At 35.6% G+C, this 13,941-nt stretch overlaps 1 protein-coding gene across 3 annotated transcripts in view; it reads right to left on the bottom strand.

Moving 5' to 3' along the window:
- The window catches only part of RIT2 (Ras like without CAAX 2), a 163,072-nt gene extending 157,321 nt beyond the window's left edge, over positions 1–5,751 (bottom strand). The window contains exons 1-2 of one of the 3 annotated variants that reach the window (XM_032441362.1): positions 5,635–5,751; positions 5,345–5,529 (exon numbers count right to left, since the gene is read on the bottom strand). In XM_032441362.1, the coding sequence (XP_032297253.1) occupies positions 5,345–5,444 (100 nt within the window). In that variant the 5' untranslated portion in view covers positions 5,445–5,529; positions 5,635–5,751. Of the gene's footprint in view, positions 1–5,344 lie in introns of all 3 variants that reach the window. The other 2 variants (XM_032441363.1, XM_032441364.1) reach the window with 2 other exon arrangements.
- Between the last annotated feature and the right edge of the window lie 8,190 nt (positions 5,752–13,941).

The raw sequence follows: 13,941 nt of genomic DNA, 5'->3' as shown, positions 1-13,941 counted from the left end.
TGACAGCATAGCCTTTTGGTGTGCTAGCCACTTCTATTTTCATATCATCAGTAGACCTCCTTAGGGTACGCTTTCTCCCTTTATTCATGCCACAGATTAACATGTTAAAAAAGACTGGACCCAGTACCAACTGCTGGAAAACACTACTAGATAGATTATTGGATTATATTACAAGATTATTTTATTTTATTTTATCTTATTTTATTTTATTTTATACTTTAATTTATTTTTCCCCAGACAGAGGATGAAGGGGCAGAGACTAGGGAGGGGGAGGACACAAGATGAGCTCTGCAGTAATTATCTTAGGAAAAAATAAGCAGCATAAAATGGACACCAAAATTTATACTTTGAATTTGGAAGGGAAAAAAAAATGTTTTCCCCTAACTGCAATCCACAGTCTAATCACTCAGACATTTTTCAAGTCAACTTGTGCTGAGCAGTAACTTAATTCTCCTTTTGAATACTGGTCTGGCTCAGAAGATAACAGAATACGGTTTCTTTCCATGCATCTGGGAAAACAGCTGTATCCTACTGGAAGAATACTGAGGACAAGACAGTGGCAATATTGGACTAGGAAAGATGTGGTGAAATTGTAGTATAGTTCTACAGTGTAAGTAGCAGGAAGGAGAAGAAAAACAAGCAAACAAATAAAGAGCCCTATCTATTGAGTAAATCTGATGAATTTCTGAAGAGTATTCTAGGTTATTTAGCCTGGTGTAAGACCTATATCAGCAGAACTAAGTATTACTTTCCAATCTCAGATCAATGCAACCTCACTTTATTCTTTCCATGTAGCTTGTATCACACACTAATTTATCTATAGGGGATTAACAAATAGCTGACATGAATCAATTCTCCGGAATGCACTCCACGATCTGAGAAGTATCTCTATTTACTGCAAACTCTGAGTATTAGGACATGCTTGAAAGTAACAGACAGTGAAGCTTCTTGATCAAATCTGAATAAATGGCAAAAGTAGTCCAAGAAAAGCAGATTGGATCGAAATCAAAGAATAAAAGCAAAATTAGGCATTTAATCTGATCCCTATTAGCTCATGCATCACAAAATTGTTATTGTTTTCACACGTTTTGGTATTTTTTTGTATGCAAGATCCTGAAACAAATCAGATGAGTCACTTGTATTTGTAGAAATAGGTCATTTAATAGCAACAACAACAAAGATGGAAAAAAATAGCAAAAGCAAGCAAAATTTTTTTTGAGATTGAAACATGGAAAAGCATATCCTTTTTTTTTTTTTTTTCCCCCCAAAACCTATGTATTACAATTAGAAATATATTAGTTTAACTAATTTTGCATTTAATATAAACACATTATTCTAGCTACCAGAAATATCAATAACTTGTCTTCACCCTTACACAAATAAACTTTAATTAAAATTAGTAAATAATAATAATTAATAATATATGTATGTATATCCAACGACCATTGTCACTGAACTCAGCAAATGCAAGTATGCTTAGATCATGGAATCACAGGAATATTTGAAGGATGCCTAGATAGTAATTTTTTCATGTGTTAAAGGTTTTCTATTTTATTAACTTGCTTAGCTATACCAATTTTTTTGCATCTTTTGGAAGTCATTCTACATCCCCTTAGTAAATCATTGCTATTGTTTTAAAGAGAGGACAGCAATTAAATATTGTTATTAGTGTAATTATCTAACAAAATGTAAAACATTAGAGCTTGGCTTCAGGACTTAGGAGCAATTGTATATTTGCTTGTAACACTGCAAAATAAAGCTGAAAACAAAAGTTAGGAAACATGCTGTCATCAGGCTTATCTTTCAGATGTGAGCCTAAAAAGATATTTGTAAGCAAAATCTGTTTCAAATTCACTAGAATTCTTAGAATTTAATTTTGTCTAATTTTGTCAGTCAAGTTGAGATAGATTTGAACAGTACTGGGTTAACCTGAGATTTCTCATAAAACCTGAGAAGACAGTGTCAAAATGCTTTCTTAAGTGAAAACACACACAGAATGAGTATTATAGATGTTTAATTTCAGTATCAAATGCAGTCAAATGAAAGACTGTGGAAAGAAAAAAAGAAAAATCACCTTTAATCAAAGTATTCCTTTACATCCTTTTTTTTTTCTTTTTTTTTTTTTTTCTTTTTTTTCCTTTCCCCATTTCATAGTCTTTTATCTCACTTTACTTCCTAGTTTTAGCTTTATTTTTATCTATCCTCGCACCAAATGTATGGCAAAACATATCGGTGTGCTTGGTAATAAATTGGTGTATTACTCAGGAAAAAAAACAAAACAAAACAAAAACATAAAGCTGTAAAGGGTTACACTATGGAACATTCTAAAGGGTCTCAGTATGAAATCTATAATCACTAATAGTGACAGATAAATACCTTTTCAGGTGAATACATCCGTGCATAATGTCTAAGTATCACTGCCACAAATCTGTTCTGAATCTGTATAATGTTTTTGGTGGATTTTTTTTGTTGTTTTTTGTTTTTTGTTTTGTTTGGTTTTATTTTGTTTTTCCTGGAGTTCATTTTGAAATGGTCAGATCAGTAAATCACAACTTTTAAACCACTTCCTCCCTACACATTATTACTCTTCTTTGGTAGCTTTCAGATATGAATGTGCTGAGCTTAACTTGTATTGCCAAGTCTTGTAGAACTTCTGCTACACTGGGTAGACCAAATAGCAAGAGATTGACTGTCATCCTGTATAATCTGTTGTCTTGGAATTTACAACTGAAGGAATAAGACTGAAAACCCAACTCTATAATACCAACATCAAAAGGACATCCATCATTGCTGCTCTCTTCCTCATTCTTAGCTGTCCACACATATAATGACTACTCACAGCCCATGAAAATAAATGCAAAGTTTCAGTAAAAAGACCTGCATATATACAGTATGAAGTCACACAGAAGAGGGTAGGAAACAGGAGACTAGAATACCCAGGGCATCCATAAAAGTGAACTACATTTAGGATAAAATGATGCTTTCTAAAATTTCTGTGAGTTGGCTCTTAAGGAAAATTATTTTCCTACTTAATGTATTTAATATTGAACAAAATGAGGTACTGAAAGTCTTTTATGTAAAAGGTATTTCCCACTCAGAAACTTAATCCCAACTTTTACTCTTTTTATCAAGGTTTAAGAAGGGAAGGAGAAAAGAGAGGAAAAAGAAAGCAGCTAGGATACTGTCAATATGTCATCCCATATATAAAAATCAGAGACGGAAACAGAACTTTTTCTCTCTCATCCCTATTCAATTCTGATGCTTTTACTGTAACTAGACACATAACTTTCTAGAAAGTGAGTGTGGGTCATTAGGAAAATGCTGCCCTCATTTCAAACAATAGAAATATTCTTTCTGGACATCTGCTTCGGTCAATATTAATTATTGATTTACAATTTCACATCAATTATTTCTCTATTGGAATTTGAGCAGTAGGGACAATCTCAATATTCTCAGTCATTCTCACTGAAATGTTTCATACCCATTCCATACTGGAAACTCCTATTCAATAAACAAAAAATAGTCTCCCTCCTTTATCAGTCTCTTAATTGTTAGATAACCCTCTCCTCCCCAGTTTATCTCAGATTTTCATTAATCCCACTGAATGTCATAACTAGACACTTCATCCCATTTTTATTTCTCTAGATCATAAAGATGTCCAATTCTTCTTAAATAATTATCTGATATATTTTTTGAGATGTGACAGTACCTTGTGTAATTCACAACTCTGAGGGTTTTAGTCTCATTAATTCATCAGCTAACATTTTCTGAAGAATAAAATAATGAAACAACAAGATTTGAATAAAATCTTGCTTATCTCTTCAAAATCAAGCTTTAGAACTCATCATATAGGAAATGGAAACATTAATGGAAACATGTTTCTCTGATGTCTATATAAATTGTGTGTTGTGATACTTTATATAATATGAGTATAGTATGGTGTTTTGTTCGTTTTATTTTTTGTTTTTTGTTTCTTCTCCTTCAAAACAACATGATTCTTAATATGCTTAGAAAAAATTGCTGTTATCTTTTGGCTAGGCTGCAGGGGTAAAAAAGGGATATTATGTTGAAAGTTCCAGCAGGCATCCTTGACATCTGCTTTGCTATGGATGAGTTAATTTGAAATCACAGAAAGTTACTCTGAGATAAGCATTCTTCCTCATTTTATGTAGTGATCATAGCACCTGTGGCAAAATTATTTCCTTGGTTAAGCAATACTAGTGGGAAATAGCTGTCACTGAAAGATGTGGCACTGAAATGTAAGCTAGACATAAAAAAACAGAGGTAACATATACAGACAGGAAATTATATCTGCTAGCTCTATTTAGTCTTTTATATTTTCACCTTGCCCTGTTGTTTGAATAGGAAATAAAAGTTGTTTAATTTACACAACTATTACAGTTTAGAATTGCAACTTTCTTTATCCTGAAATTTACTTGGAAACTATTATACTATTATTGAATTATTTTTCCAGTTTCTCTTCATCTATTTTCTACTTTTTTTCTTTTTGAATTTCCAAAATATGTAAATAAATGACTGTTATGTAGTCAGATCAATATGCTGGCTTCTGAGACAAACACTGCACATTCAGCAAGGTCTTTTAATGATAGAGAATGCAACTGTCAGTGAGAATAAATCAAAGATGATAAAATGAGAACACTGTCCAGAGAAAATAATGACATATCTTGCCAGCACAGGACAGTGATATTAAAGCATGCTTCAAGTTTTCTTTATCTCTTGGACTGAGGCTCAGACATGCATTCTGCTACTGATGGGACAGGAGAGGAGACCAGCGCCAGCTGAGCTATAATAATACTCAGCAAAAAGTCAGGAGTTGCAGGGAAGAAAACATAGTCACTGTGGACATCCTCCACACTTTGCGCAGAACAGCTGACTTTGCAGTTAGTAACATTTCTGCTTGGGGGCAAGGGCCAGCAGGCCAACAAGTTATATCCATCCCCCTCAGGAAGTTACATGAGCACTTACAGTTGCACTAACAGCAGGGAACTGACCACTCTCTCCTTTATACAGTGGAGCCAAGGGTGGATTTGCAAAAAATATCTAATTAAAAAAGGCTTATAATATCTCACTCTGTAACAAATTAAGCTGACTCATTGCCCCAGCCACCAATTATAGATCCTTTTATCCAAACAATGTACCAAAAAAAAAAAAAAGAAAAAAAGAAAAAAAGAAAAAAAAAAGAAAAAAAAAGAGAGAGAGAAAGAAAGGGGAAAATAAATAAATAAATAAAGAATGAAATCCCTCATTAATCATTCTTCTTTGAACTTTACATTACATTCCCAGTTCACCCTTTCTCCACAGATACACTGCCGCTGAAACTTACCGCTTTTGCCAACTCCCCCTGCTCCTAGCATCACCACCTTGTACTCTCTGGAGCCTGCTGAAGAATTGTTGGAGGAGCTGATTTCATTTTCTAACTCCATCTTGCACGAGGCAGAAGAAGAGAGAAAAAGGGAAGAAAAAGCAACTTGCAGATGCTGCCTCTGATCTTAAACAACTTTAAAAGCTCTGTTTAGAAAGAAAGAAAAAAAAAAAAGAAAAAAAAAGAAAAAGAAAGATAAAAAAAGCAGAATGGAAAGGTATAATACAAGAGGTACGATTTATCAGCCTTACACTCACTGCTTTGCCTGTGTTAGCTGGAGAATGTCTCATAGCAACCACTTTAACAGCTTCCAATAAAAATCTCTCTCTGCCCCCTCCCAGCTCTGTATCATTTTCCATGTTTCTCTTCCTGGACAGAAGCAGTTTTGTGATGCTCAATAGATCTGATACCTCTGGGTGTTGCTGTGTCACTGGAATAAAATGTAGCAAAATTTCTGGTGGAAAAAAAGAAAAGAAAAAAAAAAAAATAAAAGGATCACATTTCTGAATTATGATGGTTGCTACTCTGTGTATCATTTTCTTCGATTTTAAGCAATAACAGACTATCAAACAACCTCCATGCTAAGTTGGACTTCAATATTCATCCTGTCTTCATAAAGTTCGCAATATTTACATTTAATAAAATCATAAACAAAAAGAGCAACAACTTATAAATTGTTTGCTTTCCATGAATCTCCCTGCAGTTTTCTATGGTTAGGACTGTCCACAGATAATTTTCTTTTATTTCAGTTTACACCATTTATTTATTTGCAGATCCATGTATTTCTATATAAGTAAAATGGAAAAATAAATCATTTTAAGTATTTCTCATGACAATCATGTATTTCTAAACAACTCAGTTTGTCCTAAGAAATAAGGAAATAAATAAATAAATAAATAAATGTCACACTGCGACTTACCTTCCCCTTAGAATTATCTAGCAAAAACTTACAACAAATGACTAGACATGACCAGAATGCTTCATTGATTTCTGAAGGATATCCTTAAAAGCTGCACTATATTTAAAGATTGTGATTAGTACCATAGAATGGTAAAACAACCTAGGTTAAAAAAGACTTTGAAGATCATCTGGTTTCAATGCCTCTTCCATAGGCAGGGTTGCCAAACACTTGAACAGGCTGCCCAGAGCCCCATCCAGCCCGGCTTTGAATGCATCCAGGGATGGGGCATCCAGAACCTCCTTGGGCAGCCAATTTCAATGCTTCACAAACCTCTGAGTGAAAAATTTCCTCAGAATATCTAACCTAAACCTCCCCTGCCTTAGTTTAAAACCCATTCCCCCCCTGTCATATCACTATCTAACCTCATAAAAAGTCATTCTGCATTTATACGCTCCCTTCAAGTATTGAAAGGCCACAGTGAGGTCTCCCTGGAACCTCCTCTTCTCCAGGCTAGCCAAACCCATTTCCCTCAACCATTCTCCATAGAAGAGGTGCTTCATCTCTCATCATCTTAGTAATCCTCTTTTAGACCTGCTTCATGAGTTCCATGTCTTTTTTTGTGGTGGGGGATCCAGGTCCGGAAGCAGTACTCCAGTTGGGGCCTCACCAGGGCTGAGTAGAGGGGGACAATCACCTACCTATCCCTGCTGTCTACACCTTTTTTGATGTAGCCCAGGATACAGTTGGTCTTCTGGGCTGCAACTGCATGCTGCTGGCTCATGTCCAGCTTTTTGTCTACCTGGACCCCTGAGTCCTTCTCTGCAGGGCTGCTCTCAAGGAGTTCTCACAGTCTATATAACTTACCTGGGATTGCCCAGTCCATGTGCAACACCTTACATTTGGCTTTGTTGAGCCTTATGAGATTTACATGAGCCCACTTCCCAGGATCCAGGTCCCTCTGGATGGCTTCCCTTCCCTACTATGTATTTACTGCAACACTCAGCTTGGTGCTGTCTGCAAACTTGCTGAAGGTGTGCTAGATGTTGCCTATGTCATTGATGAAGATGTTAAAAGAACACTTTTAACAAGACTGATCCTTAAGGTAAACAGTTTGTGACCGGCCTCCACACAGGCATAGAACAATCGATCACAACCCTTTGGCTGAGAACAGCCAGTTCTTAATCCATTGAACCTCTCATCTTTCAAGTCCGTACCTCTCCAATTTAGAGAGCAGGATGTGGTGAGGGTCCATGTCAAAGGCTTTCCAGAAGTCCAGGAGAATGATATCTGTCACCCTTCCTCTGTCCACCAATGCTTTCACTCCATCATAGGAGGTCAGAAGATTGGTCAAGCAAGATCTGCCTTTGGTGAACATGAGCTGGTTGTCTCAGATCACCTTTTTGTCTTCACAGTATCACAGTATCACAGTCTCGAGCGGGTTGGAAGGGACCTTAGAGATCACTGAGTCCAACCCCTGGGATTCGAGCCCCTGTGTAGCAGAGTGGCACTTCTACCACTTGCGCCACAGGGGGGATTCTAACCCAGGCCCTCTGGTATTGCAACGTAGCATTCCTACCACTGCGCCACCGGGGCACACCGGGTCTTGTATATGACTTAACATGGTAAACAGGAGGATCTGCTTCATGATGTTCCCAGGCACATAGGTGAGGCTCACTGTAGTTCCCCTGTCATCCTTTCTCCCTTTCTTGAAAATGTGAGTAATGTTTCCCTTCCCTTCCAGTCACCAGGGATTTTCCCTGAGACATGATTTTTCAGTTATGATGGAGAGCAGCTCAGCAACCACAACAGCTATCTCTCTCAGAACCCTAGGATGGATGTCATCTGGCTCCACTGACTTACATACATTCAGTTCCCTAGGAGGTCTTAGACTCATCTCACAGTTACAGCAGGATACAGTCTGCTCCTCTCACCCAAACTTCAGGGTTCTAGCAGACATGTGGAGGAGACTGATTACCAGCCAAGACTGAGGCAGAGCACTTATTGAGCACCTCAGTTTTTTCCATGTCTGAGGAAGCCAGTTTTCTGTCCCCATGTCTGCCTATGAAACGGTAGAATCCATTCTTGTTTTTTTTTTTTCACATCCCTTGCCAAGTTCAGCTCCATCTGTGGCTTAGCTTTCATGATCTAATTGCTACACATGTGGTCAGTGTCCCAATATTCTTTCTAGGCTACACAACCCTGCTTCCACTTCCTGTACATTTCCCTCTTTTCCCTCAGTTTAAGCTGCAGGTCCTTGCTCAGCCATGCCAGTCACCCACCTCCTCTGCTCAGTTTCTTCTGCTGGGGGATGGAGAGCTCTTGTGCTCACAGAAGAGCTGCTAGCTCTTTTCTGTTCCTGTGCCCTTAAGAGCATATTTTATAAGTTATAAGAGTTTTTTATAAGACAAAAGGTGATGGCCTCAACTTGCACAAGGGGAGGTTCAGGTTGTATGTTAGGGAAAATTCCTTCTCAGAAAGAACTGGCTAGACTCGAACACGCTGCCCAGGGAGTTCGTGGAGTCCCTATCCTAGGAAGATTACAAGAGATGTGAAGATGTGGCACTGAGGGACATGGTTTAGAGGACATTATGGGGAGAAGTTGCTGGTTGGAGCAGGTGATCTTAAAGATCTCTTCCTACCGTAGTGTTTCTGTGATTCTTTGATTCAGTTCTCTACTACAGATTTCTTACAGGATTTCTGTACTCTGTGCACTTTTGTATTTTAAAACCTGGGTAGCCGTATCGATGCCTGGATACAGACTTCAGAATTCAGAAGAGTTTTTCTTCAGATAATAAAATATGACTTAAGTAGAAAATTCTTAATGTAGTAATATGATGTCTAAATATCAAGACCCAGTATTAAGAGACAGGAAGGTCAGTAGATCCCTGTTGTGTTTAGAATTCCATTCTCATTAAAATCATCCTAAAATGCTCAGCGTTAACCTACAAGATACAACTAATATCAAAATCACTCTTTAAAACAGCTAGGTTTTCTAAGTAAACTCTCATCAACATATAAATCTTTTTCTCAGGAGTGTTTATCCCCACACCTTTCAGTAGCATTTGTAAGACATTAAAAATGTCAAGGAAGCGGGTGATTGTGGGAGTGACGCAAAAGAAAATCTCAACAAATGTTTAAAAAATATTTTAGTGAAAATTATATGCATTTAATAGATTAATTTATTTTTGTCTGTGTATTAGTTTGTTCATTTGTTTCCCCTGCTGATAAGGTTTGCCAGAATTTTTTTTTACAGCTCTGAAGTAAGAAGACATATAGGAAAAAGGCTACTACAGGAGGGAATTATGCAAGGAGCAAAATAAGACAGAAGTAAAAAAAGCCTTTGCTCAGAAATTAAGAATATCTACAACAGAAGACAGAATTTTAGACATAGAAAAGTCAAATAAATATCTGTTTCTAGAAGACCTATCATTTAAGTTATCCACTTAAATGCAAAGATTCACATTTACTAAACTGTCAACAGCTCAATAAGTAATATGATATATTACATATTAAATTTTATTTTATTTTGAAAATATGGACAATTTCCTACCTGTATATATCTTCCTGATATTTCTTTTTTACAGGGACCTAAAAGGATGAAACTAAACTCCCATGTATAATGCAGGAACTGTTCTACTCTTTGTTACTGTTACTTCTTATTGACAGGCTCCTTCACCCTGGTCTCATTCACTTCAGAGGAAGACAAGCAGTTTAGCTTCATTTCCATTTATGACAACATCAGTTAGTCTTCCTTCTCCCACTGAAAAAGAAAAGCGCAAGATTTTGCTATCAGTCTGCTGCCACTAAAGAAAAGCAAACAAGAATACAAACAAACAAACAAACACACTGAGATTATTTGAAATGATTCATCTTGAAACATCCAAAACAAAAGGAAAACTCAATGGTGCAGAAGCTTTGTGGGCAACAGGAAGAAACAGGATCAAATGCAATAGTCAAATTAGAAGTACTGGGGTTTTTTTGTTTGTTTGTTTGTTTGTTTTAAATAGTTTTTAAAATATATGGATAATACAACATATTCTAAACCTCTATTTCATTCCTTTGTTACCTTGCTAGAAGAATGCATTTATCATGACGCAAATTCATAGATAACTGTCTCCAGGCAAACAAGAGCAGCTGCAATGATTGGAAAAAGCTTGGGGTACTAACCTGTAATGAATCATTTACTTAATAAATTCAGACTTTATTGCTGTTTACTTATTGCTTATGACCATGGAGTCAATCTGTTGCAATTAATTTTTATTTTTTTTCCCATTTCCTTTTAACTTGTTATTCAAAATAACTTAAAATGAGAAACAAACAATTAAGTGAAAGAATCCAGTATCCAACATCTAGCAAGATGATTTTTTGTGTTTTGACTGTTAATACTGGTCTTTAAGGAAACTTCAGTCTTAAGCAACAGATAACATAGCACGTTCAAAGATGAGCTTTTTCATGATAAAATGTTGTTAGAAAATATATTCAAATCCTCCTACATCTACACTTGCTCTGAGGCTATTGAATAAAATAATGAGATGTTAATACAACATATAAATGCTCTGAAATTGTTTCCTAGAGCTCTTTATGTTGAAGAGATTTTATCAATTAACCTGGATAAATATTCTGGTCATTAGATTGTGAGCACATGAGTTTAAAAATTTAAATAGCTAGCAATATGCAAATCTTGACTGATTTGTGTTCCAGTAGGTGATGGATGTAAAGGCACATGAACCATTTAATAAGCAAATATGCATGAGCCCAGTGGGACCATTCTTTTATGGAAAAACTGACCAGTTTTTGTATTTGACACTTACATAAAAGGTACAGCAGAGAGTACGTAAGAAGAATTCTTCTTTAAAAAAAATAAAAAATAAATAAAAAAATAAAAAAATAGAAAAAGGTTTAGAAAAAGGTTGATCATGTAGAAATTACTTACAGTGCAGCAGCACTGGCCAAATGTACTCTTGAGAAAACCTGTGCTAGTCTGACTTGATCAATTCTGTGTAAAAGTAGTGTGATAGATTAGTAGCTAGGAGACTTCAAAATAATATATATATATTATATATATATTATATATATTATATTAACAAATTAAATGTACTCTTTCCTAAATATGTTGATCGCCTGGGAATCATAATAGTAATCAGCATCCAGCACCTTACAGCCTTGCTTTTTGTAGGTTGGATTCCTACTAGAAATACTCAGGGGCTGAATCACTCATCTGCCTTTCTATTCTTCAGATTTCTCGTATGCATAATTGTGTCACACATACCTCAGTACTCTTGATGGGATGCTTCACAACATACCACTTTGAAGTTAGCTTTGTAGCTCAAGTTGTTAAGATATATGCCTTTTGTTCTGAAGTTCTTATTTATGTTTCTATTGTCAGACAGCATACTGTCCCATGCCTCTGCTGCAATGCATTTTAATTTAAGCCTTATTCGTATGTTGAATGATAATTGCAAATGTAGGGAAATAAGACATACAATTGAGCATTAGCAGAGAGTACAGAAAAAAAATAATGTGGAGTTCACAGAATAGAACATTGTGATACTGGACTTGTTATTAAGAAAGGCAGTTTTGTCACAATTTCAGAGCATCATTTTGTTGTATATCCCAGGTGAAACAATGCAACTAATACTGCACTTGTTGTACAAATGTCTGAGAATTAGGGGATGTTCATTCTTGTGAACACTCAAAGAATATAACTTTTAGAAGTTCTTCCAGATGACAGTTCTGTAACTTCTAGAACAGAAATGCTGAAGATCATGTCCTGTATTATGTCAAATAGAAAAGCTATTTGGTTTGGGTTTCCAATAAGGTTTCACAAATGATTTATGATCTTACTCTCCAGAATTATTAATGGTTGCAGGTCATTTATGGATTTATGTTGAATTTTGATTACATTCATAGATAATATTTTTATTCTTTCAAATACAAGGCTGATATTCAGAATGTGAAAATCTTAAAAACCACAATGCATTAATTCCACATAAACATGCTCCCAGCAGGCACAAATAAATGTTTATTCACCTTCCAGTGCTTTTTTTCTGGAAGAAAAGGGGTAAGCCTGATTATAGTATGAAATACTATAAAGATAGTATTAGATGAGCCCCAAAAAGGTCTCATTTGCATCTCTGTAAGTCTATATAAATCCTTTAATTTGGAAAATATTTGGTTAACCTTACTTTAAAGTGTTCTAGAGACATAAATTATAGTTTTTTAAACGCTGAATAAATTACCCCACTATCCTATTAGAAAATTCTTCAGAATTCAAGCGTCTTTTATTACAGAGATACTCTATCATTTCTCATCTTACCTGCTACAGTTATTATGAAAGGACATAGCAAATGTACTGAACACAAATTTAATCAGCAAGTTAGTTAATGCAAATTAACGTGACAAACACAGGGAATATTGTTCTCTCAAGCCTTATTGCCTTTTCTTGTTCATTCATTCTTCCTTTTTCCTACTCTACTCTATTATTACTCCATCATGGGAAATTTAAGCTACTTTTGTTCTCCAAGACTCTCCAATGTCTGATTTGAAATATTTCTCCAAAGTGTAAACACTTCCTTGGTTGAAGTACTCATACAGTATAGAGTTATATTTTCTACCAGTGCATTACATTTAGAGTTTCCTGCTCTACACTGCACTGGCTCAACTTTATATTGAGTACTGTGTGCAGTTCTAGATTACACGATACGAAAAGGTAAAATTCTTAAATAGTATTGAGGGGAGGTCTATAAAGATGGTGAAGAGTCCAGAAGGGAAGATGAAATGCATAACTGGCTGAAGTACTCGGTTTGTTCAGCCTTGAGAAGAGGAGACTGAGAGTAGACCTCTTTGTGGACTACAGCTCCCCACAACGGAAATTGAAGGGGTAGTAGAATCCAAGGGAATGTCATGAAACTGCAACAAGGGAGATTCATGTTGGACACCAGGAAAAGATTTTTCATTGAGAGAGTGGGTGGGCACTGGAACATGCTGCCTAGGGAAGTGCTTATATCACAAGAGTTTACTAGAGTTTAAGAAGTGTCTGGACGCATGGTCTGACTTTTGTTTGCTCTTGTGTGGAGCCAGTGTTTGGAGTAGATGTTCCTTATGTGTCCCTTCTAACTTATGATTCTGTGATCATCACTGCAGTTAATAGGTTGCTCACCACTACCTTCCTCAGCCCTGCCATGTTCCAGGAGAATCTGCAAAACTATGGAAGCTAAAAATGAAAGGCATGCTATTCTTACTTTATTATTATTATTATTATTAACAAATGAAAAGACAATCTTTTTTATTTATTTATTTATTTTTTAATTAAGTTAAATGTTGATAGCTCTGCTAACACATTAGTCTTAGATTTCCTTGAAAAGAGATTATCCTCTACTCTAAAAGTGAAGACAGTCATGATCTTTTTTAATTAAACTTCTCTCTTAAAATAAAGACTACAGCATGTCTTCTTTAAATAATGGGGTTAATATTCTGCATTTTGTGTGTGTGTGACAGGATAATCTCTAGTTTTCCAGAAGCTGATGGTGCCTCATAATATACAATTCTAAGATTCTAAGATTTAAATTATTTTCCTTTATTAAAATCCTTCTTAAAAAAAAAAAAAAAAAAAAAAGACAAAAGGATTTATTGATTGATTCAATGTATTGTATTGTAA

The sequence above is a fragment of the Coturnix japonica genome, chromosome Z (genome assembly GCF_001577835.2).
Source record: "Coturnix japonica isolate 7356 chromosome Z, Coturnix japonica 2.1, whole genome shotgun sequence".
Taxonomy (NCBI): domain Eukaryota; kingdom Metazoa; phylum Chordata; class Aves; order Galliformes; family Phasianidae; genus Coturnix; species Coturnix japonica.
This window is presented reverse-complemented; position numbering and strand designations above follow the sequence as displayed.